Source organism: Ornithorhynchus anatinus, chromosome 16 (assembly GCF_004115215.2).
Source record: "Ornithorhynchus anatinus isolate Pmale09 chromosome 16, mOrnAna1.pri.v4, whole genome shotgun sequence".
NCBI lineage: Eukaryota > Metazoa > Chordata > Mammalia > Monotremata > Ornithorhynchidae > Ornithorhynchus > Ornithorhynchus anatinus.
The window spans coordinates 1,474,442-1,500,667 of record NC_041743.1 but is presented as its reverse complement, the minus strand read 5'-3'; the positions used below and the strand labels follow the sequence as shown (position 1 = coordinate 1,500,667).

Below are 26,226 nucleotides of genomic sequence, written 5' to 3'. Positions count from 1 at the left end.
GGAGTTTTCTTTTGAACATATTGAAAATACTAAATATTGAATATTTAAAAGGTCTGATCTAGCTGGGGGGAAGATGGAGCAGTTGAAGAGTTAATGGCTCCACCACACGTGTGCTGTGTGACCTTGGGCAAGTCACTTCACGTCTCTGGGCCTCGGTTACCTCATCTGTCAAATGGGTGTAAGACTGTGAGCCCCACGTGAGCTACCGCAGCGCTTAGTATAGTCCCAGACACGAAATAAGCGCTTAACAAATGCCATGTTTAAAAAAAGAAAAGGAACCGGGGCTTGAGGCCCAGCTACCTCAATCCACATCCCTCTGGACAGTCGATAAATACTTTCTGACAACCTCTTATGCAGTTCATCTTTTTGAGCCAGCCAAACACTGGAGCAACATTTTTAAGAAGACATTGTGTATAAATCGGAAGACTGTTAAAACACATCACTCTCGACTTCCCCATATGGGGGTCATCGAGGGGGAATTTCTTTTCACCTTATTAGAGGCGGGGGCCAGAGGTCCGAAACTGACGAGGTTTGGTTCTCCCGCTCCACCGGGAAGGGCAGTGACAGTTTAAAACATAAATATCTTGATTTTAAAAAATCACTAATGCTTCATTCAAATGCAGAAACATTAAATGGATGTTTTGACTGCTGAGCACCGCATGAATTATTAAATAGCTGAGAAATGAAAATTAGGAGAACTTTGGCAGCCTGCCTCAAAAGCTTATGCAGAGTTTGCCTTTTTCCATAATTGATGCTCTTGCTCCTATATCACCAGTGTGTTTGATCTACTTTGATCCACTGATCAAAATTAGTAGGCTTCCGGAGAGACAAATCTCTCCTGGTTTTTTGTTGTTTGTTTTTTTTGAAGATCTAGAGGAAAGGCCACATCACCATTTCCCTCTGCAGTTTACTCATTATTTTTTTCAGTGGTGTTTGTTAAACACTCAGTGCCAGGCTCTGTACTAAGCGCTGGGGTAGAGCTAAGATAATGAGGTTGGACACAGTCGCTATCCCACGTGGGGCTCATAATTTTAATCCCCATTTTGCAGATGAGAGACTGAGGCACAGAGAAGTTAAATGACTTTGCCCGAGGTCACAAGACAGACGGGTGGTGGAGCCAGGTTAGAATCCAGATCCTCCGACTCCCAGGTCTCGGGCTCATTTATTTCAGGGCTTAACAACATTTACTGTCGGGTAATTTGGTCTTCTCTCTAGACTAAATTTCTCCCGCTGCAGAATTTCAGTCCCCCGGTTCTGGCCTCAGTGCAAAGAAAGAGCAGCTGCTCCTCAGCTTCAGGAGCGTAGTTATCTTGGAAAATAATAATAATATAATAGTAGTAACTGTGATATTTACGTGCTTACTATGTGCCAAGCACTGTACTAAGTGCTGGGGTAGATACAACATGATCAGGTCCCATTTAGGGCTCACAGTGTATGTAGGAAGGAGGCCGGATCCTTAATTAATTGTCTCAGCCTCATCTTCACAGATCAAAATTGTCCCAATTTCTCTGACCCTCTCCTGTGGTTTCTATTTTTTTAATCCTTGTCATCTTTATTAATCAATCATATTTATTGAGTGTTTACTGTGTACAGAATACTGTACTAAGCACTTGGGAGAGTACAATATAACAATATAGCGGACGCATTCCTTGCCACGATGAGCTTACAGTCTAAAGGGGTTGGTTTCTAGGACCTTCCTCCTACATTGAGAAGCGGTGAGAAGCAGCGTGGCTCAGTGGAAAGAGCATGGGCTTTGGAGTCGGGGCTCATGAGTTCGAATCCCAGCTCTGCCACTTGTCGGCTGTGTGACTGTGGGCAAGTCACTTAACTTCTCTGTGCCTCAGTTCCCTCATCTGTAAAATGGGGATTAGGACTGTGAGCCCCACGTGGGACAACCTGATTCCCCTATGTCTACCCCAGCGCTTAGAACAGTGCTCGGCACATAGTAAGCGCTTAACAAATACCAACATTATTATTAGTAGAAGAAAATCTTGGGCCTGGGAGCCAGAGGCCCTGGGTTCTAATGCCGGCTCCGTCATTTGTCTCTTGTCACCTGGGCTTGCCACTTAACTTTTCTGTGCCTCAGTTCCCTCATCTGCAAATTGGGGATTCTATTACCTGTTCATCCTCCTATTTGGACTTTGAGCCTCATGTGGGATCTGTTCATCTTGTGCTTAATATAGTGCTTGGCACTTAGTAAACGCTTACAAATACCACAGTTATTCCACTGGGTGAATAAGAAAATACTTGTGGAGGGTGTAATCAGAAAATACTTACCTGGTTCCTTCCTGTTTTATTCCAATTGATGCACTCCAGAGTCATCTTTTGGAGCCACCTTGCATTTCTGAATCCAGTTTGAACCACACGATCATCGAAGGTCTTTTCTAGCCTTAGATATTTTCAGAAAATGATTCCCCCTCTTATATTCCTGCTGTTTGTTTACACCCCGATGCAAAAACCTGTTCTTCATTCTTCTCTACCGAGGTCAACAATTTTATCCTTCTAAAGCATAAGGAACACCAAACTGGGCCATTCTAAGTCCTCATTTCCTCTTTTCCCACTTCCTTCTACATTATTCTTGCACTTGGATATGCGTCGTTTATTCACTCCTCCCTCAGCCCCACAGCATTTATGTCCATATCCATCATTTTTTTTATCTATATCAATATCTGTCTCCCCCTCTGGACTGCAAGCTCATGTGGGAAGGGAGCTGGTCTACCAACTCTGTTACTCTCCCAAGTGCTTAATACAGTGCTCTGCACCCAGCAAGCGCTCAACAAATAGAGTGGATTGATTGATTCATCAAACCTAATGACCCATCCAGCCCTGGTTTCTCTCAGCGGAACCAAAGTGGAGTTGAAGGGCTCCCTTCTTGCCATCGCGCTATAGGATTGAGTGCAGATCATCTAAAGATCCATAATCCTCTCTGCAGTCCTCATTTCCTCTTTAGCAGTCCACCCTGAACCCTCATCTGTGAATTCATCCAACTGCTCCTTGAACCTAATGATATTTTTTCTGCCTCCACAATTTCCTATGACCATATGTTGGCCATCTGCTGGGCGAACAGGTTTTTTCCCTTCGTCTGCTTACACCAAACAAAGGGACCAGGAAGTGACTGTCACTGGAGCAGGGCGTCTTGGAAAGGAGCTGAGGCTTAGCCCAAATCAATCAATCGGGGGTGTTTATTGAGCGCTTACTATGTGCAGAGCACTGTACTAAGCGCCGTTCTGCCTCCTGTCTCCTACCGTTCCACCAGTCGCTTGTGACGACTCGGGTGTTTGCGGCTGACTCGTAGGAGGGAGGAAGTGAAAAACCAGTTGCAGTCCGGACTCCTCTTTTCTCCGCCTCCCCAAAAGCTCCCTCGCAATCTAGATACTCTTACTACAAATATTAATATTAATAATAATGATGATGGTATTTGTGAAGCGCTTACTCTATGAATCCAAATTTTTAAAAATGAATAGATTCTGTGTGGTAATTTCTTATAAAACATGTATTCAGATGAAAACTTATTCGGCTCCTATGTGCCTGTCCATTTTGATAAATGTGAATTTAGAAAAAAATGATCAGAACGCCGATGGAGAAATCAATTGCTATTGCTCGTTAATGAACGGCATCAGCACATTTCTTGGTATTGGTAGTGAAATTTTAAAAATCAACAGATATGTTGCCTCAAAATTAAAATTCCATTAACATTCACATTCAAAGTAAATGAGTATTTTGGCCAAACGGACCCCGGAGAGTAAAGGACTTAGAAGTTTCAGGTTCCACCTGGCCCCATTGTTCATTCGAGATATTCCTTTGGACAAGGCTAGCGAGCAGAACCAGTTTTCAAGTGAATCAATTAATCAGTGGTCTTCATTGAGCGCTTACTATGTGCAGATAACTGTACTGGGCGCTTGGGAGAGGGCAGAGCAACGGAGTTAGCAGACAAGTTCCCTGCTCACAACAGGCCAGAAGCCAACAGTCCCGTCTGTCTCTTCTCCAGATGTTTGTTCGCTGAAGAGTAGGTCCAGCCCAAAGCTTCTGCCCTGAGAGGAAATGTCTTCCTTCTCCTCACAGGCCTGTGGAGATTTGTATATTTAGAATTTACCTGAGCCGTCGGTACCCAGCAGACAGGTGGCAGAGCCGGGATTAGAACCCAGGTCCACTGACTCCCGGGCCTGGTCTCTTTCCCCCGGGCCACGTTGTCTATCATGCTTCTTAGTTTTGCAGAAGGCAGCAGCCCCTTTTCTAGTGACGACAGTTGGTACTCTCCCAAGTGCTTAGTACAGTGCTTTGCACAGAGTAAGCACTCAATAAATACGATTGAATAGAAAAGCCACAAAGCAGCATGGCTTAGTGGATAGAACACAGGCCCGGGAGTCGGAAGGGTATGGGTTCTAATCCCGGATCCGCCACATGTCTACTGTGTGGCCTTGGGTAAGTCACTTCACTTCTCTGGGCCTCAGTCACCTCATCTGCCAAATGGGGATTAAGAGTGTGAACCCCATCTGGGACAGGGACTGTGTCCAACCTGATAAACTTGCATCTACCCCAGTGCTTAGAACAGTCCTTGGCACATAGTAAGGGTTTAACAAGTACCATAACTAATTATTATTATTATTAAAATTCCTTTTAAAACCCTGCCCACCTCGAACTGGCTTGCTGCCGTTTTCAGCTCTTAGGAGAGCATGCTCTTGTATCCTTCATATTTGGTTCTTGGAAAACAGGAAACTGTACCCATCCTGGCATTCGCAACAAATATTACCAATTCCTCTGTAATTAGTACTTTTTAACTTCAGAATTAAATTGTTGTACTTAAACTCCCCTCTATCGGGGAGTGGAGCGCTAATATCTGAAAGATAAATTATAGTCTTCTTTTAAAGAGCAGAACTGTATTTCTACTTTCTCAGAACCACAAGAACATCTCCCGCGTGTAATTATATAAACTGAATGCCACCTTTAAGAGCGAAAACAAAACTCAAATTGTCAATATTTTCAAGTTGGATTTATACTGAGGTCGACTCTCTCCCTCACGCTGCCGTTCCCAGATTGTCCAGGGGTAACGGCGGGCCGTGGTTGTTGAAGTGAAGGAAATAACTAGATTATTTTAGCGTTCCTTCCTTAGCCCCCGTCTTCAACATTAAACCGGATACGTGTGTCCCCTGTTTCAGGTTCGGACAGCGACTCTCCCTCTAGACTGTGTTTGTTTTGGGCGGGGAACGTATCTGTTAATTCTGTCGTGTTGTTCTCTCCCAAGTGCTTGGTTCAGTGCTCAGCACATAGTAAGCACTCAATAAATATGATTGATCGTCAGTGGTCATTGGGTACCAACTATATGCAGAACTCAATATTGGTTGCAGGAGGGGTGTATGTAGAAGACGTAAGGACACGATCAGCCCGTGGTATTTACTGAGCGCTTGGGAGAGGTCCGTCTAAGAGTTGGTAGACATGTTCCCTGCCCACATGGAATTTACGGTCTAGAAACATACAATCGCCTGTCTCTAGACTGTAAGCTAGTTATGGGCAAGAAATAGATCTAATTATGCTGTATTGTACTCTCCCAAGCATTTACTACAGCGCTCTGCCCATAGTAAGCACTCAATAAATACAATTGATAGGGAGACAGACTCTAGGTTGCAAGCTCCACTGTAGACTGTAAGCTTGTTATGGGCAGGGAATATAACCACTAATTAGTAGTGGTAATAATAATATTTAAGTGCTTACTATGGGCCAGGCACAGGGAAGCAGCGTGGCTCAGTGGAAAGAGCCGGGGCTTGGGAGTCAGAGGTCATGGGTTTGAATCCCGGCTCTGCCCCTTGTCAGCTGTGTGACTGTGGGCAAGTCACTTCACTTCTCTGTGCCTCAGTGACCTCATCTGTAAAATGGGGATTAACTGTGAGCCTCAGGTGGGACAACCTGATTACCCTGTATCTCCCCCAGTGCTTAGAACAGTGCTCTGCACATAGTAAGCGCTTAACAAATATCAACATTATTGTTGCTAAGCACTGGGGTGGGAACAAGCAAATTGGGTTAGAAACATGTGGGGCTCACAATCTCAATCCCCATTTTAGAGGAGGCCCAGAGAAGTAAAGTGACTTGCCCAAGATCACATAGCAGACATGTGGCAGAGCGGGGATTAGAACCCATGACCTTCTGACTCCCAGACCCATGCTCTGTCAGCTACACCATGCTGCTTCTCATGCTGCTTCCATTTGTCTGGTGTGGCCTTGGGCAAGTCCCTTCACTTCTCTGGGCCTCAGTTACCTCATCTGTAAAATGAGGATTCAAGACCTCTTCTCCCTTCTACTTAGACTCTGAGCCCCAGGCGGGACAGGGTCTGTGTTGACCCAATTTTCTTGTATCTACCGTTTGTTTAGTAAGTACTTAAACACAACACTTAAAATAATAATAATGATAACGGTAATAATAATATGATTGGGTTGGGAGGTGGGAAGGACAGGAGTGGATAGAGGCCCTGAACCAGTTAACGGGATCTCCTGTTTGATGTGAGAAGGTATGGGATAAGATTAGGGATTATCGAGGATAGGAAGCAGCAGGGCCTAGTGGAAAGAGCCTGGGCCTGGGAGTCAGAGGACCTGGGTTCTAATCTCGGGTCTGCCAATTGACTGCTGACCTTGGGCAATTCACTTTTCTTTTCTGTGCCTCATTTCCCTCAACTGTAAAATGGGGATTCAGTGCCAGTTCTCCCTCCAACTTAGACTGTGACCCCCATGAGGGACAGAAACTAGGTCCAACCTAATTGATCTGTACGTACCCCAGCACTTAGAACGGTGTTTGACACATACTAAATGCTTGACAAATACCATAAAAAAGAGGGGGAGAAGGGTTCTGATTGGCGGGAGAGAGAGGTTCCTCCCTCTGGAGTTGTGAAGTGGCCATGAACCCACACTTCAAGGTTGCCAAGTTTGCCAGGTGCTCACGGGGTCCCCTAATATGGTCGCTCAGAAAATCTGTCACCAGCCTCTGGGGAATCCCAAGCCCACGTTGGCCGAGTCCTTCCGCTGACAACTAGCCTCACACGGGTATATTTTCGAGCAGAAAATTGTCTTTTGACCCAAATCAGTAAGTGGAACATCTAATCTTCAGCCTGAGGAGCTTCTCCCTGAGCGAGCAAAGCTTTCCAAAGGGTGAATTCCTGAAAACGTCTCCAAAACGGCCAAAGGATTGAGACACTGGAGGCGACGTACCCTCCCTTTCGCCACCCGTAGTCTGATTTAATTTTAGGAATCCCTGTCTCTAGGTAGAGATTTTGGATACCGGTGAATCCCTGGCCAACCCGAAATCAGAAGTGGAGTGGGGTGAGTGGATAGAGTCCGGCCTAGGAGTCAGAGGACCTGGGTTCTAATTGTGGATCTGCCATTTTTCTGCTGAGTGACCTAGGGCTGGTCACTTTACTTGTCTGGTCCTCAGTTCCTTCATCTGCAAAATGGGGATTAAGAAGGTGAGCCCCAAATGGGACAGGGACTGGGTCCTACCTGATTAACTTATACCTACCCCAATGCTTAGAACAGTAAGCGCTTAACAAATACTATTTAAAAAAAAATCATCCTCCTCATCGTCAAATGAGCTTTAGTCATTCCCCGATACCGCCTACCCCTGGTGCTGTGTGGCGAGCTGAGCGAGTTAAAGTAAATTAAACAGACATGGGCTCTGCCCTTTGGAAAGTCACGATCCAAAAAAAATCCAGCAACACTGTGAACAGACACATTAAAAAAGGCCCAGAGACAGGCCTGTAGCACAGACTGAGAATTGGCAGTGAAACAGGAGCACAGGCTAAATTCATACTCATCGCTACATTCTCTGCAAGCAGAAGCCTTTGGGCTTTTGGGTCGGAGGAACTGTGAGAATTAAGTGGGAAAGGAAATAGTCACCTCCGATCCCACTAAGTCAGTCCTTTATGAAAGGTGGAAGTAGGGAATTCCGCCATGTTTTGTTCTGGTGAAACAGAGCAGAATCGAGGCCTCCAGGAGCCACAGTCAATCGATCAATGATATTTATTGCGTGCTTACTATGTGCAGAGCACTGTACTGATGCTTGGGAGAGTATAGTAGAACGGAATTAGGAGACAGAGTCCCCGACCATAATGAGCTTGGTGTCTAGAAAGGATTTCCTATGTTTGTGGTAAAATTGCTGTTTCCCCCCACAATTTAAACATATTTTTAGACTCCATTTCAACTTACTGTGATGGGAATGTGATACACGATGTATCGGAGGAGGCATCTCAGGGAAAAGGAAATGGGTTTCCTACAATTTGCATTCATTTCCCGTGAGCTGGGAGGGTCTTTTCGGCAACACCGCGACGGGTCAGAGAGAGGGGATGGAGCCCCGGGAGGAATCGGGGCAGCAGAACCTGAGGCCCCAGGACGGTGGCCAAGGGAGAACTTGCCGGGTCCTCAACCTGTCTCAGCGCACTCTTTGGAAGGGAAAGTGTGTTGATCAATCAAGCAATCATCGATGGTATTTATTGAGCGTTTACTATTTGCGGAGCACTGTAGTAAGTGCTTGGGAGAGTCCAGGACAACAGAAATAGCAGACACGTTCCCTACCATTGACGAGTCAGTCAGTCAATTGTATTTATTGAGCGCTTACTGTGTGCAGAGCACTGTACTTAATGCTTAGCACAGTGCGCTCTTCTAGTGGGGAACTCCGAGAACGTGTCTTCTACGGCTGTTAGAAGCTGTAGTCACCAGGACCCTGGTGTTAAATGTGGGGGTCCACTGACAACAGCGGACGCAACGTGGCCTAGCTGGAAGAACCCGGGCCTGGAAGTCAGAGGACCTGGGTTCTAATCTCGGCTCCGCCACTTCCCTGCGGGTGTCCTTGGGCAACGCACTTAAGTTCTCTCGGCCTCAATTCCCTTATCTGTAAAACGGGGGCTAAGACCGTGAGCCCCATGGGGGACAGGGACCGTGTCCAACCTGAGTAGCTTGTATCTAGGCCAGGGCTTAGGACAGTGCTTGGCACATTTTAAGCACTTAACTAATTCCACAGTTACTATTATTATGATTTTGAAAGCAGAGAGAAAGGCCCCCCCTCCATAGTATGTTTCCCTTTGGTTTGATCTGATTTGGTTGTATCGACAGAACAGGGCCTGGCACAGAGTAAGCGCTTAACAAATATCATAATTATAGTTACTATAATTATCTTTTAGCACTGCACTCCCGAGACATTCCAGCCTCTGCTACAAAGAAGCCCAGTGGTTCAGGAGGTCACCCACCCTCTGAGAGTTCAGGTCTATTTCGGGCATGTATTCAGGAGAAATTCTCGGCCAGTGATATGCCCGTGAAATTAATTTTGCCCATGATAAAGACAGGCCTGCCACGTTTTCTCATGTTTTCCTGGAAATCCATTCCAAATACCTTGTGGAATTCATTTCGCCTTAAACAGCGGCAGTGTGACGATTACTTTCATGTACCTTTATCTTATTTATCTTATTTTTTTCCTTAAGGGAAGCATACTATAGAGGGGGACTTTCTCTCTGCTTTCAAAATCATAATAATAATAACTGTGGCATTAGTTAAGTGCTTAAAATGTGCCAAGCACTATCCTAAGCACTGGCCTAGATACAAGCTAATCAGGTTGGACACAGTCCCTGTCCCCCACGAGGCTCACAGTCTTGACCCCCATTTGATAGACGAGGGAACTGAGGCCCAGAGAAGTGAAGCGACTTGCCTGACGTCACCCAGCAGACACGCGGCAGAGCCGGGATGAGATACCCACGTCCTCTGACTCCCAGGCCCGGGCTCTTGCCACTAGGCCATGCTGCTTTCTCTGCCTCATCGGGGCCGAGGTTGGAACAGTTGTTTAATGAGCCAGATTCCTCCCAGGAAATTTGAGCTTTGCTCCTAAGCCACAGTCGAACTGCCACTCGCCGAGTATCTGGAGGGATAGCAGCGGGAGCCCGGCTCACCCTTCATCTCTAATAAATAATTGACTTTCAACCTTTTCCACCCTTGCTTTTTTTCCCCCGGAGTAACTGGGAAGCGACTTGGCAGACGGACAAACCCCCCGCTTCTTTGGAAGTCTCCATTTCCTTTCTCCAAGAGGTTGGGGAAGGGATAAGCCCTCACTTCTGACACCAGGCCACTCTGGTAATTTGGGGTTTGGGGTCTCAATCATCTATCAGTGGTATTTATTGAGCGCTTCCTGGGTGCAGAGCACTGGACTAAGCGCTTGGGAGAGTATGATATAGCAGAGTCGGTAGTCACATTCCACGAGGCTCCCAGTGTAAGAGGGAGGGTGAACAGGTATTTTATCCCCATTTTACAGATGAGGTAACTGAGGCCCGGAGAAGCGAAGTGGCTTGTCCGAGGTCACCCAACAAGCAACCGGCAGAGCCGGAATTAGAACCCACATCCCCTGACTCCCAGGCCCATTCTCTTTCCACTAGGCCTTCGGATTTACCGGGAAATTGGCAGGAGGAGAGGGGAGACAAACACCCCATTTTGCCAGAAGCTCAAATTAGGCAGCTGGGCAGCAGCAAAATATTAGAAGAGCTACAGGATTTGGAGGAGGAGGACAGAGGGGAAGGAGAGGAGGAGAGCTTTCTGTGTCTGAATTTTCCAGCTCCACAGCTTGACGGCGTGCCTCTGACGCCACAAAAGCGTGACACCGTCGTGCATCCTGGGCAGTTTGGTTTTCAGTTGATGAATAATCTGTAGCCCGGGGAGGCTTGACGTGGTTCGTCAGTCAATTGCGGCGACTCCGTTCTCTCACCTCCTCTCCTGTAATGCTTCCTTTCGGACAGTTCTGAATAGCAACGTACGGTTTTGTCAAAAGAAAACGTGGGGGATCGTCAAGTTTCCAGGACTAGCCTGAAAGCGTAATTTGGCTGTATTTAGAAATGACGTGCAAATTGAACCGACAGCGATATCCATTCGGAACGACAAGTCAGACAGGACGCGCTTATGTCAATCAAATGTAGAACGAGAGGAACGTCAAACTCAATTAAAGCGGGTTGTATCTATAAAAGCACGGATGGATTTTCCATTCCGTTCTTCCGCATTTCCCCTAAATAGGCCTCCCTTCAGAGCAGAGCACTTCATCCCCTGGGTGTTCCGTTCTTTGCATCCTTTCACTGCTTTGTTCTTTTACAAAACTGGATGCTTTCTATTTTCAACTTGCGCTTATTTGAATTTCAAATTCTGACATCCTCTTTGATTTTCTCTGATACGCTCCTGGTGTCAGAGCACTCTCTGCAACGAAACATGAGATCTCTTCGAAGGTTACGATCCAAGATGATGAGAAGCCTTTAAAACCGTGGTTGTTCTAGTCGTTCGACTCTGCCTCTCTCCAGACCTCCGACCCTCCATCTTGGTGCGTCTCCCGGCCTCGGTGGCTCATCTCAGACAGATCTTCATTCATTCGATCGAATTTATTGAGCATTTACTGTGTACAAACCACTGCATCTGTAAAACGGAGATTAAATCCTCCTCCCTCTAATTTACTCTGTGAGAAGCGGTGTGGGACGGGGACTGTGTCCAACCTCATAACTTGTATCTACCCCGGCACCTAGAACCGTGTTTGACACACAGTTAGCGCTTAACGAATACCATAAAAATCAAATAAAAAGGCCTTCCCTTGGTCCTCATCCTTCTATATCTACTAGATCCTCTTCTATATCTACTAGATACTAGAAATCCAATACTAGATCTATTGGATTTCTTCAACTTTACGGATGCCTAACTCTAGCAGCACGGCTCAGTGGATAGAACACGGACCTTTGAGTCGGAAGGACCCGGGTTCGACTCCTGGCTCCTCCACTTGTCTGCTGTGTGGCCATGGGCAAGTCACTTGACTTCTCTGCGCCTCAGTTCCCTCATCTGTAAAATGGGGATTAAGACCGTGAGCCCTGTGTGGGACAGGGACTGTGTCCAACCTGATTACCATGTATCATCCCCAGCGCTTAGTACAGGGCGTGGCACATAGTAAGCACTTAAATAGCACAATTATTATTATTATTCTTTCTTACTGTCCTCTCCAGCCTTGTCCCCTCCAAGGCTCTTGTGGTTTTCGTTCCGCCTCACTTGCTACGCACACTTTCTGCACCGACTTGACTATTACCTTCTCCCCTTCTAGACTTTTAAACTCCCTGTGGGCAGTGACCATGTCTACCAACTCTTTCGTATTGTTCTCTTCAAAGCACTTGGTTCCGGGCTGCGCGCGTAGTAAGCGTTCTGTAAATACTATTGATCGATCGATTGTTTCTCCTGCCCGTTTTCCTTGGGTATCTGTCTCCCGCGAGTCAGGGTTGAACCTCTGATGATTCGTACTCTAATTTGGACTCACTCTCTGCTTAATAATGTCATCTTGGGTGGAGAATGTTCGGCTTGCAACCCCTTGGAAAGAAAGAATTAAAACGTGAACTACAACCAGTTAAGATGAAAGAATGGGTATTTCAGTCTATTTGGCTTTTTGAAAATATGGAGAAGTAAAAGTGACGTTGCGTTCAGATTTTATCTTTCACGTTACCTCATGCTTCGCACAGAGCTTGGCACCTGGTATGTATGACTTCGCTTGAATCATATTTATTGAGCGCTTACCATGTGCAGAGCAGTGTACTGAGCCCTTGGGAGAGCGTAGTATAACAAAAAGTAGAAACACTCCTGCCCACAATAAGCTCACAGTCCAGAGGGAGAGACAGACATTAATATAAATTCAATAAATAGATAATAAACTACAGATATATAAGGATGTATTTGCTTAATGATGATATGATGATGATGGTATTTGTTAATAAGCACTTACTAAGTGCCAAGCACTGTTCTAAACCCTGGGGTAGATAAGAGAAGCAACGTGGTTCAGTGGAAAGAGCATGGGACTTGGGAGTCGATGGTCATGAGTTCTAATCCTGGCTGTCAGCTGTGTGACCGTGGGCAAGTCACTTAACTTCTCTGGGCCTCAGTTACCTCATCTGTAAAATGGGGATGAAGACTGTGAGCCTCACGTGGGACAACCTGATGACCTTGTATCTACCCCAGCGCTTAGAACAGTGCTTGGCACATAGTAAGCGCTTAAATACCAACATTATTATTATTATTATTATTACAAGGTTTTCAGGTTGGTCCCACGTGAGGCTCACTGTCTTAATCCCCATTTTACAGATGAGGTAATGAGTCACAGATAAATTAAGTGACTTGCCCAAAGTCACACAACTGATGAGTGGCGGAGGCAGGATTAGAACTCACGACGTCTGACTCTCAAGCCTGGGCTCTTAACACTAAACCACGCTGTTTCATATATGCTATCATTAATATTAGTTCCCGGACATTTTAGTTGTCACTGTTTAATTTTAGGATAACTATCACTTTAGAATGAGTGACCTGGAAAGGTTGGCCAGGATATGAGCAGGAAAGATTATATGCATAAAAAGGAGCAAACGTAAACCTTAATTTATAGCATAAAATGGTGCGAAATATAATGTGCAGATGTTATGATATGAAGGGAGGAAAAATAGTCCTTTTTACTTTGACTTTTAAAATAGCAAATAGGCCCATCATAAATATCAATTTGGTTCCTAGAAGCTAATGAAAGAAACGCAAAGACCATCTTCATTGAGAATATAATTCTTGTTTATTAGTTTAGGTTTCTTAAAGGTGAACTTCCCTTTTCTTGTTTATACTGTTTTATACAGTAGGAAAACCGGTACAGCTCTCTGCCTTTTCTAGATCTTTCACAATTCCTGCTTGTTCTAGAAGAAGACTTGAAGGTTGTGGTCTGACAGAAAAAAAGCCTTGATCGATCAATCGATCGATCATTGCTGGCATGGCCGGAGGATTCTGACTCATCGCCCCAGCTGGGCCCGAATGGCTCTCACCTTAGGGTGTGTGGAGAGCTAAACAGAATCCCGCAAAGGGCAGCTGGCGGTGTGACGAAAGAGGGTCCTTTGACACTCCAAGAACGTGGTATTTCTATTCTAAAGCAGCGTGGCTTAGTGGTGAGAGTCTGGGCCCGGGAGCCAGGTGAGCCTAGTTCTAAATCTGGCTCCACCACTTGCCTGTCGTATGACCTTGGGCAAGACGCTTCACCTCCTCTGGGCCGGACTTTCCTCATCTGTCAAATGGACATAAAATACCTGTCCTCTCTCCCTCCCTCTTAGACTCCGAGCCCCATGTGGGCCAGGGACTGTGTCTGATCTGCTTATTCCGTATCTGCTTATGAGAAGCAGCGTGGCCCAGTGGATATGAGCCTGGACCTGGCAGTCAGAAGGACCTAGGTCCTAATCCTGGCTCTGCCACTTGGCCGCTGGGCGACTTTTTGGGCAAGTTGCAGCTTCTCTGTACCTCGGTTACCTCATCTAATGTTGGTAATATTGGTATTTGTTAAGCGCTTACTATGTGCCGAGCACTGTTCTAAGCGCTGGGGTAGACACAGGGGAATCAGGATGTCTCACGTGGGGCTCACAGTCTTAATCCCCATTTTACAGATGAGATAACTGAGGCACAGAGAAGTGAAGTGACTTCATCTGTAAAATGGGGATTGAGACCGTGAGCCCCACGGGGGTCAGGTGACTGAGTCCAATCTGATGATCTTTTATCTTCCCCAGTGCTTAGTAGGGTTCCTGGCACGTAGTAAGTGCTTAACAAATGCCATAAAAAACAATACAAAACCAAAATGCCATCATTATCTACTCCAGCTCTAAGTACAGTGCTTCTTAGGTAATATAATAATAATAATAGTGTGGGTATTTGTTAAGCGCTTACTATGTGCCGAGCACTGTTCTAAGCACTGGGGTAGACACAGGGGAATCAGGTTGTCCCACGTGGGGCTCACAGTCTTAATCCCCATTTCACAGATGAGATAACTGAGGCACCGAGAAGTTAAGTGACTTGCCCACAGTCACACAGCTGACAAGTGGCCGAGCCGGGATTCGAACCCATGACCTCTGACTCCAAAGCCCGTGCTCTTTCCACTGAGCCAGTGAGTGCTTAACAAATATCATTATTATTACTATCATTGTTATCATCATTATAATAATAATGATATTTTTTAAGCGCTTACTATGCACCAGGCATTCTTCTAATCGCTGGGGTAGGTTCAGGATAATCCGGTTGGACACAATCCCTATCCTACACAGGGCTCACGGTCTTAATCCTCATTTTACAGATGGTATAATATTCTTTTTTTCTGTGTGCCTTTCTTCTGTTTAGATTATAAGGCCTCTGTGGGCCACGGGATGTATCTGTTTATTATTATATTGTATTTTCCCAAGCACATAATACTGTGCTTTGCACACAGTAAGTGCTCAAAAAATATGATTGAACGAATACATGAATGAATGAATTTCCCTGGATTGTCCGCCAGCGCTTTGCAGAGAGCTTGGCGTAGAGTAAACACCTAACAGAGGTCGGTGATAATAAAACCAGTGGGCCCGGAGAGGCCACCCATTTTGCCCTGTAATTAAAATAGCCCCGTTCCCACCACGGGCCGTGTTATGGGCCGAAGATTATTTCCGTGATTTACACAGGTAATAATGATGCTGGTGAGATCGGTCAATTTTTCAGGCAGCTGTATTGGATATGGATTTTAATCTGTGAAATTTATTTCTTGGCTCAGTTGACTAATTAATTGGGAAATTCATGCTGTCCTCAATAAGTCCAGCAGCTTAATAAGGTGATCGTACGGTACCGGTTGAAGCAGCTCGACTCTGCGGAAAGAGCGTAGGCCTGGGAGTCAGAGGACCGGGGTCCTAATCCCGGGTCTGCCACCTGTCTGCTGGGTGGTCTTGGGCAAGTCACTTCACTTCTCTGGGCCTCAGTTTCCTTATCTGTAAAATGGTTCTCCCTTCTACTTAGGTTTTGAGCCCCAAGTGGGACAGGGACTGTGTCCGTACTGACCGGCCTTGTATCTGCCCCAGCTTTTAGTACAGTATTTAGCACATAGAAAGAGCTTTAGCAAACATAATTACTATTATCATTGTTCCTGTGACTTCCTTCTCCTCTCCTTTTTTTTATGGTACTTGTTAGGTGCTTATTATGTGTCAGGCACTGTACTGAGTACTGGGGTAGTAATAGTAATTGTGGTATTTGTTAAGTGCTTACTATATGCCGGGCACTATACTAAATGCTGGGGTAGATATATAAGCTAATTTGGTTGGCCACAATCCTTGACCCACACAGGGCTCTCAGTCTTCCTCCCCATTTAACAGATAAGGGAACTGAGGTCCAGAGAAGAGAAGCAACTTGCCCAAGGTCACCCAGTAGGCAAGTGGCAGAGCTGGGATGAGAAGCAGCGTGGCTCAGTGGAAAGAGCATGGCCTTAGGAGCCAGAGGTCATGGGTTCTAATCCTGGCTCCATCCTCTAGGACATGCTGCATATTAATGAGGTGTTCATTCCCTTGATTCTATTTATGGCTATTAAGTGGTCTTGTTTTTGTCTGTCTGTCTCCCCTGATTAGACTGTAAGCCCGTCAGTGGGCAGGGATGGTCTCTATCTGTTGCCGAATTGTTCATTCCAAGCACTTAGTACAGTGCTCTGCACATAGTAAGCGCTCAATAAACACTATTGAATGAATGAATGAATCTTCGCCTCTCTCCTCTGCCTGTTTTCTTTTGCCCTTCTGCTTTAAATCCTCTTTTCTCTTCTGTTTTAAATCCTCCACTCTCTCCAACCTTTCTTCCATCCCCCCATTTCCTTAGAATTCCCCTCCCTCCAAACCTTCAAAGGCCTTCTCTTCCCACCCACCTGCATGTGCTACGGAAAGGTTGTACCGTAGAACCCGTAGACGGTAGAGGGTTTTGAGGAAATGGTGGTCTCCTCTTCAGGGGTAAAGCAAGCCTCGTGGGTGAGCTTCCGAACATCTGAATTCAGCTAGCCTGCGAATCTCCCAAATGCAGTGCTAATCACTTCTCCAAACTCTTCCATTGTTATCTGAGATATAATTGCACTTCTTATTCAGCCCCGTCTGATTACTCTGAGTTCTTCTTAATCTCATTCCTGATGATCAGGCAATTATTTAAAGTGAAGCCCAGTTTAGTATGTTGAAAAAATGTCTTAAGCGGTTTGAATGATTGCCGAAAAAGGTACGAGGGCTTGTATTTTTGCAAGGGATTGAAATTTCCAATCCCCGCTATGCTCGAGAGACAAAACCAACCATGCTGAAAGAATGCTAGATGATCCTGCTAGATAATAGTCTCCTTTCCATTACATTGGAGTTTTTTTGAGTGATTTCTCTTTCCCCATTTGCTCTTCACAATTTCTTTCCCTTTTTGGAAGGGGCGGGGAGGGGGGATTCACACCTTGACCTTCAAGAAGGTGGATCTAGTTGCATTCTCCAAGTAGCGGCTGTGTCTTGGTGGGTTCACAGGAATATGGAAACTAGTTTTTCCTTTGAGGGCCACCCAGTTGGGAACATTCTACTCACTTAGGAACCAAGATTTCACTCACCAGCTGCTAGGGTTAGATTCCTGAAGGCCCCATGGGTGAAGGTCTCTCCCGACTCCAGTCCATATTTCACTCTGCTCCCCCGATCGTTTTTCAACGACGACGCTCAGGCTGTGTTTCCCCACTCCTCAAGAACATCCAGTGGTTGCCCATCCACCTCATCCGACAGCAACTCCTCACCGTTGGCTGTAAAGCACTCCAACACCTTACCTCCCTCTTACCTCACCTCGCTGTTATCAAACGCTTAGTACAGTGCTCTGCACACGGTAAGGGCTCAATAAATACGATTGAATGAATGAATAAATCCGGCCCAGCCCACACACTCCTCTCCTCTAATGTCGGCGTACTCACCGTACCTCGTTCTCATCTATCTCGGGGTCGACCTGTCGCCCGCGTCCTGCCGCTGGCTTGGAATGCCCTCCCTCTTCCCTGCTCCATTCTGCTGCCTGCATCGTTTTCCTTCCAAAACATTCAGACCGTGTTTTCCCACTCCTCAGGGAACTCCAGTCGTTACCCGTCCATCTCCACATCCAACAAAATTCCTCACCATTGGCTTTAAAGCACTTCATCCCCTTGCCCCCTCCTACCTCACCTCGCTACAACCCAGCCTGCACACTTGGTTCCTCTAATGCCAACCTACTTCCATCTTGTCTCTCTTGCCACTGACCTCGCACTCTCATCCTTCCTCTGGCCTGGAACGCCCTCCCTCATATCGGACAGATAATTGCGCTCCCCCACTTCAAAGCCTTATCGAAGGCCCATCTCCTCCGAGAAGCCTTCCCGGACTAAGCCCTCCTCTCCTCTTCCCCCACTCCCTTCTCCGTCACCCCGATTTGCTCCCTTCATTCACCCTCCCTCCCAGCTCCACAGCACATTTGCATATATCTGTAATTGATTTATTTATTCATTTATATATGTATATTAATGTCCGTCTCCCCCTCTAGACTGTGAGCTCGTTGTGGGCAGGGAATGTGTTTGTTTCTTGTTATATTGTACTCACCCAAGCCCTTACTACAGTGCTTTGCACACAGTAAGCGCTCAATAAATACGATTGAATGAACGTGTCTACCAACTGCGTTGCGTTGTACTCACCCAAGCCTTTAGTACAGTGCTCTGCACGCAGTAAGTGCTCAGTAAATACAACTGATTGACGGACTGAATAACTTGTGCTTATCCTGCCGCTTAAATCGGTGCCTGGCACATAAAAAGCACCCAGCAAATATCAGGGAAGCAGCACAGGTCTGGGAGTCAGAGGACCTGGCTTCTAATCCCAGCTCCACTGCTTGTCTGCTGTGTGATCTTGGGTAAGTCACTTCCTTTCTCTGGGACTCAGTTCTCTCATCTGTAAAGTGGGGATTAAGCCCCGTGTGGGACAGGGACTGTGCCCATCCCGATTTACTTATACCCGCCCCAATCAATCAATCGTCTTTATTGACGTTTACTATGTGCAGAGCTCTGTATGAAGCGCTTGGGAGAGCACAGTACAACAGAACGAGCAACACATCCCTGGCGCACGACAAGCTTATGGTCTAGAGAAGTGCTCAGTACAGAGTAAGAGCTTAACAAATACCAGTTATTGTTACCATTAAAAGACAAGTGGGTGTGTGGCGATGCGGGGGTGGGCGGGAGGTGGCTTCTCCGTTCAGTCAGAAGAAAAAAGGTTGTGAAATCACAGGACAGTTGCTAGGTAGTTCGATTTTTTTTTTCCCCATTTGTCCAATTTACTTTTGAATCTTGGCGATAACAGAAATGTCAGAATCTTTGACTTTGACCGTGCCAGCTTGGGCAGACCTGGGGTCGACTGCCACTGCCAACACGAGAACGAAGCTGCCGTCCTCCAGCTCCAGTTCTTAATCAATGAGGTAAGGATTGATTTCCTGTAAGTAGATGCTTTCCTTTTGTCTTAAGTAGACTTTAACGATGCAGTCTATGGGTTTCGGGTTTGGTTTTTTTTTTTATTTAAACCGTGACTTCTAATGGGTCAAAGCAAAAAATAAATGAAATTTGTCGAAGGTCTAAACTGTAGAAGATATTGAGCGGCGGGTGGGGGGTGTAATCAAGCATGATATGGATTTTCTTTTAAACTCGCCAAACAGCTGTCAGTTGCAAATTAATATTGATTCATTTACGGAACGGACTGTGACGGACGCGGTGTTTGCGAGCGGATGAATCTTTAAACGTTGTGGTTAGTCGGCGTCGATAGGCACGGCGGGAGATGAAGCGGGCGAGGCAGAAATTCACGGCTGATCTGTGAGCAACTGTGGGTTTAGAAATGCATCCTAACCCCTGCCCGGGGATAGCAGTCATTCGTCTGAACCGAGCCCCGCCGTCGGTCTGGTGGATTGAGCGTGGCATCGGGCAGCGGGAGTCGTGGGTTCATTCATTCGTTCGATCCTATTTATTGAGCGTTTAGCAGAGCACTGTACCCAGCAATTGGAACAGTAAAGAGACACCTTCCCTGCCCACGACGTGCTTACGGTCTAGGGGGACGAGCTTACAATCCAATCCCCGCTATGCTCGTCATGGGCCCTCAGTTGTGTGCTGGACTCTACCCGTCTCCCTCCCGTTGCCCTCTTTGCCCCAGGGGAGACTCCGATGGGCTCCGATGAGGGAGAGTGTGTGGCCCCTCCCAAGCCACCTACACGATCATCGATTCCTTCCCCCCAAACCTTCAGTCTTGAATTAAAGGCGTTTGTTAAGCGCTTACTATGTACTAATCGCTGGGGTGGATACAAGCAAATCACAGTCCTTTCCTTTGCCCCATGTGGGGCTCACTATCTCAATCCCCATTTTACAGAGGAGGTAACTGAGGCCTAGGAAAGTGAAACGACTCGCCCAAGGTCACACAGCAGACAAGTGGCAGAGCCGGGGTTAGAACCCATGACCTTCTGACTGCCAGGCCCGGGCTCTATCTATTACGCTGTGCTGTATTGTCCTCTCCCAATCAGTTAATCAGTGGTATTTATTGAGCGCTTTCTATGTGCGGAACACCGGACTAAGCTCTTAGGAGACTACAATACCACAGATTTAGCAGACACATTCCCTGGCCATAATGAGCTCCCAAGCACTCAGTACAGTGCTCTGCACACAGTAAGCACTCAATAAATACCACCGAGGGATTGCGTGAGGTTCACAGAAACACCATCTGTTGCATTGTGTCTGACCCCATTTGCTTATGTTCATTCATTCATTCAATAGTATTTATTGAGCGCTTACTATGTGCAGAACACTGGACTAAGCGCTTGGAACAGACCATTCGGCAACAGATAGAGACGATCCCTGCCCGAAGACGGGCTCACAGTCTAATCCACCCCGGCGCTTAGTACAGTGCCTGGCACATAGTAAGTGCTTAACAAATACCACAATTATTATTAGTAGTAGTAGTAATCATCAGAACTGGGTTCAGAGTATTATTCCTGTAGGATTTCCCCCCCGTCTCGGGCATGAGACTGCAATTTTTCTCAGGACCGTCTTGCGGGAAGAAAAGGGAATTTCTAGTAACAGTTCATAAAAGCACAGTAAATGATGTCCAAATATGTTCCCACTGGGTACGTGGTCACTCAGTCCGCTGCTTTTCTAGTCCTTTTGGAAACAGAAATGTGAGTCCTCGTCTGGCTCTTTGATCATTCCGGTTTTTTATCTCTGGTCTTCTGGAGAGGGGCATCGCGGTGCCGCCAACCTCTCAGGGCGCCGATGTTCCCGACCTCCGTCTGCTGCTCCTCCTTCTAGCCCCCTGACTCTGCCACTTACCTGCCGCGTGACCTTGGCCGAGTCACTGAACTTCTCTGAGCCTCAGTTCCCTCATCTGCAAAATGGGGATTGGATACCTTTTCTCCCTCCTTCGTAGACGTGAGGCTTGAGACTTGATCTTGCATCTACCCCAGCACTTAGTAATCAAGAAACAGCGTAGCCGAGTGAATTGAACACTTTTTCATTCATTCAGTCATTCATTCGGTCGTATTTATTGAGTGCCTTCTTTGTGCAGAGCACTGTGCTAAGCACTTGGGAGAGTACGATGTAACGATAAACAGAAACATTCCCTGCCCACAACGAGCGTACGGTCTTGAGTGAGAGACAGACATTAATAGAAATAAATAAAACACACAAATAGTTGACTAAAATAAATCAATACGGTCCTGGGAGTCAGAAGGACCTGGGTTCTAATCCCGGCTCTGCTACTTATTTGCTGTGTGTCCTGGGGCAGTCACTTCACTTCTCTGTGCTTCAGTTATCTCATCTCTAAAATGGAGGTGGGGACTGTGAGCCCCATGTGGGACAGCGACTGTGTCCAACCTGATGATCTTGTATCTACCCCAGCGCTAGAACTGTGCCTCGTACCTAGTAAGCGCGTAAAAAATACTATACAAAATATCAATCGGTCGTCTAAATTGACTGTTTACTGTGCACAGAGAACTGTACTAAGCACTTGGGAGAGGAGAATAAGAGAGAGTTGGTAGACACGCTCCCTGCCCACAATGAGCTTAGAGTCTAGAGTGAGTTTACAGTGCTTGGCACATAGTAAGCGCTTAACAGATACCAGTTATTACGATCATTATTCTATCGGTAAACCCGAGCTCTTCTCCGTGTTCCTTTCATTTTAACGCCTGCTGATTTTGCCTTTGACTTGACCCGATCCGATGCAGCAGTATGGATCGGCGATGGCCCCGTTCCCTGGTATTGAATGGAACTGGCAAAGGGAGAAGAGGCATCTGAGGAAAGCTGGCAAAGAGCAGAGTAGCTCTGAGGAGGAAAAAAGTGCCTGCGGTTTTCTTTTCCAGGCCCAGCACTCTTTCAGTGGCCCTCAGATACTAAGGAAAGACTGCAGAAAAGTCAAGGAACGAATGCCATCGTCAATAATGGCGTTTATCGAGCTCCTACTGTGTGCAGAACACTGTATTAAGGGCTTTGGAGAGCAGAAGAGCTTGGAGACACTAACTCCCCATTTCCTCTATTTCCACCCCCTTCTGTGTCTCCAAGTTCCAAGCTCCAAGGACCACGATTCTTCTTCTTCTTTTTACTAGCATGATTATTAACCATCCCCCAATGACTGTGACTTGTTATTGCTGCAGGGCGCTTTGGTCAGCGCGAGTGCTGATGACACACTTCATTTGTGGAACCTCAGACAGAAACGGCCGGCTCTTCTCCATTCTCTGAAATTTAACCGAGAGCGGTAAGCCTTCCTTCACCTTCGATTCGAGGCGTCTCGTTCTGTGTGGTTACGGCTAAGCGCTGGCGTTCATTGAGCACTTCCCGAGTGCAGAGTTCTGTACTAAGGGCATGGGAAAGTGCGGCAGAGGCGAGAAACTCATCCCGTGCCCACGAGGAGCTCACGGTTTTATTACGGAGTTTTGAAGCGTCCATCCGGTGTGCGGGTGGATCGTCAATCCAAGGGTGTCTTGTTCTGGAGTTAACATGGCACGTCGAAGAGCGTTCCTCTTGTCTTTTCCTGCTGCTCAGACCCACAAACGAGCCACATCTGTCCTCGGGGTGAATGTTTTCGACCTTCCCTCAAAGACCTAGCGTCGGAAACAGGTAGGCAAGGAGGAAGATGAGCCACCTCTAAGGATTAAATAAGCAAGCATTCTAAAACCACATACCTCACTTTAAGAAGCTTCACGACGGTTGGAAATTGGAGAAAAGAACAGGGACCTGTTTTAAATCTAAAAATAAAGTATTGTGCAAACATCGGTCCTCTCGTGCCCTGATGTGGGGTCAATATTTGTCAGTCTGGGTCCTTTAGTCCCCTTTGAAATATCCATTTTTGGCCTAGTCCTCTTTTCTGGGGTGTAGATATCTAACCATAACACATTGAAAGGGGAAATTAGGAGCCGGGGGGTGGGGGTGAAGAGAAAGGAAGGAAAGGAGGGAGAGGGAGGGAGAGAATGTATGTGTGTGTGTATGTGTTCTGAGAGACTGACAGAGATAGAGAGACTTGATAGAGATAGAGAGACTTCCTGCTAGCTTGGGCTTGCTTATCTTCTCCTTTTCCTCAGGAATGGATAGTTCATGTTCTGTCTTCCTTTGGAGGAAAAAGGCAAAATGAAAATCCTTGCTCCACACTGATGTGAGTTGTTCTCACCTTGACTCCTGTGATGTGATTCCCACTAATCAAGACTCTGAAGCCCAGCTGGCCCGGGACAAAGACTGACTAGTCTGCCATCCCCTGCCCTGCCTGGAAAAGTCATCAGCCCCAGGGCTGCTCTCGGAGCTCACCGAAGGATGAGGAACGGTCCGATCCTGGGAGCCGGGGCTCCCCTCTGGGCCCAGAAGAGCCTGGGGTCCCTTTATTTCCCCATCGAATACCACTCTGCCCACTTTAAAAGCCTCATTAAAATTACATCTCCTCCAAGAGGCTTTCCCCAGTAAAGCCCTCATTTCCTCTTCTCCCACTCCTTTCTGGGTCACCCTTGCACTTAGATTTATAGTCTTTATTCCCCCCAGACTCAACTCCACAGCACTTTCATCCATATCTGCAGTTGATAGCAGCATGGCCTAATGGTTGGAGCACGAGCCTGAGAGTCAAAAGGACCTGGGTTCTAATACCGGCTCCTCCCCTCGTCTCCTGCGTGACCGCGGGCAAGTCACTTCACTTCTCTCTGCCTCTGTTCCCTCACCTGTAAAATGGGGATTAAATCCCACTTCCTGTTACCTACACTGAGCCCCATGAGGCACCGGGACTATGTCCAAATGGATAACCTTGTATGTATCCCAGTGCTTAGAGCAGGGCTAGGCACATAGCAAGCACTTAACAAATAACAGTCTTCCAAACGCTTAGTACAGTGCTCTGCATACAATAAGTGCTCAATAAATACCATTACTTGAACAGATGAGGCTCCAGTTTGGTGGAGCTTGACGTGTGAGCCCAATGCGGGACAGGAACTGCGTCTGATCTGATGATCTGGTATCTGCCCCAGTGCTTAGTACAGGGCTTGGCACTTATTAAGCCCTTAACGAATACAAATCTTGCTATTATTTCACTCGTGATTGAATTGATGGACCGGAGAGTAGAGTGTGTTATATTTTCCAATGGCACCAAACTGAGTGGAGTGATCAGAAAATGATCAGAATGCCTATGGAGAAATCAATTTCTATTGCTCATTGATGAATTGCATAGCACATTTCTTGGTATCGGTTGTGAAATTTTAAAAATCAACGGGTATGTTGCCTCAAAATTAAAATATAGTGGCCCCCTGGAAACGTTTTATGAAATCCACACACCGCTCTTTTGCCGTCAAATGTTAGAGAGATTTACTCCTAGGATAGCGATTCTGCTGGGGGACAGTGGTCAATTTGACGGATGTGATGAAATCTCAAACAATTTTCAAAGAGTCCCGTCAACTAAAATCATGTAGATTGATGAGAAACAAGGACAATTTGCCATACTTCAGTGGGCTGAGACTTTCTGATGAATGTTCTCGTCTTCTTGCAATCTGTATTATTAGAGTGCTCTGCCTTGTCTTGCTTGCTCGTGTGAACTGCACTGTACTGCAAAATGAGGTAATTACAACCTTGCCATTTCACTTTTTTTTTCCCCATTGGCAAAGGTCCAGAGCGTGGATTGTCTGCAGCTAAAAAGATACATCTTTGCATTTAATTCCATTAAGAACTATAATAAGCTTGGACGGGGACTGGGTGAAAAATGGACCGATATCAAAATATGGTCTAATGATTCTCGCTTTATGGGATTTTTAGTAGCAGTGGAAGACGTTTAATGTCAGGTGAATCCAGATATTTTTAAATGAATAGATTCTGCGTGGTGATTTCTTATAAAACATGTACACAGATGAATACTTATTCGGCTGTTACGTACCGGTCGATTTTTGAAATATGTGAGTTTAAAACGAAAATGATCAGAATGCCGATGGAGAAATCAATTGCAGTTGCTCGTTAATGAACTGCATCAGCACATTTCTTGGTATTGGTAGTGAAGCTTTAAAAGTCAACAGGTCTGTTGCTTCAAAATTAAAATTTCATTAAAATTCACGTTCAAAGTAAATGGGTATTTTGGCCAAACAGACCCTGGAGAGTAAAGGACATAGAAGTTTCAAGTTCTATCTGGATCCATTGCTCATTCGAGGTATTCCTTTGGACAAGCCTAGCGAGCAGAACCAGTTTCCAAGTGAATCAGTTAATCAGTGGTCTTTATTGAGCGCTTACTATGTACAGATCACTGTACTGGGCGTTTGGGAGAGGGCAGCGCAACAGAGTTAGCAGATGAGTTCCCTGTCCACAACGAGCCAGAAGCCAACAGTCCCGTCAATCTCTTCTCTAGATGTTTGTTCGCTGAAGAGTAGGTCCAGTCCAAAGCTTCTGCCCTGAGAGGAAATGTCCTCATTCTCCCCACAGGCCCGTGGAGATTTGCTACTTAGAATTTACCTGAGCCATCGATACCCACCGCAAGGTGCATTCATTCAATCCTGTTTTCTGAGTGCTTACTGTGTGCAGAGCACTGTATTAAGCGCTTGGAAAGTACTATTCAGCAACAAATAGAGACAATCCATACCCACAACGGGCTCACAGTCTAGAAGGGGGATGACAGACATTAAAACAAGTAACCAGGGCATCAACAGCATCAGTATATATAAATAGAATTATAGATATACTCATATCATTAATATAAATAAAAAGAATTTTAAATATCTACATTATACACAAGTGCTGTGGGGAGGGCAGGGGCGCAGAGCAAAGGGAAAAAGTCGGGGTGATGAGCGGGGGGGAACAGAGGAAAAGGAGCGCTTAGTCAATCAGTCAACCGATCAATCGATGGGATTCATCGAGCACTTATTGGGAGCAGAGCCCTGTCCTGAGCACTCGGGACAAACTAGTTTTTCTCCGCAG

The 26,226-nt window shown here is 46.2% G+C and overlaps 1 protein-coding gene across 1 annotated transcript in view; it reads left to right on the top strand.

Annotated features, from left to right (window-relative positions):
- STXBP5L (syntaxin binding protein 5 like) overlaps positions 1–26,226 on the top strand; it is a 141,450-nt gene that overhangs the window by 28,098 nt on the left and 87,126 nt on the right. The window contains exons 3-4 of the mRNA XM_029080943.1: positions 19,169–19,250; positions 22,458–22,558. Of these exons, the coding sequence (XP_028936776.1) occupies positions 19,169–19,250; positions 22,458–22,558 (183 nt within the window). The remainder of the gene's footprint in view (positions 1–19,168; positions 19,251–22,457; positions 22,559–26,226) is intronic.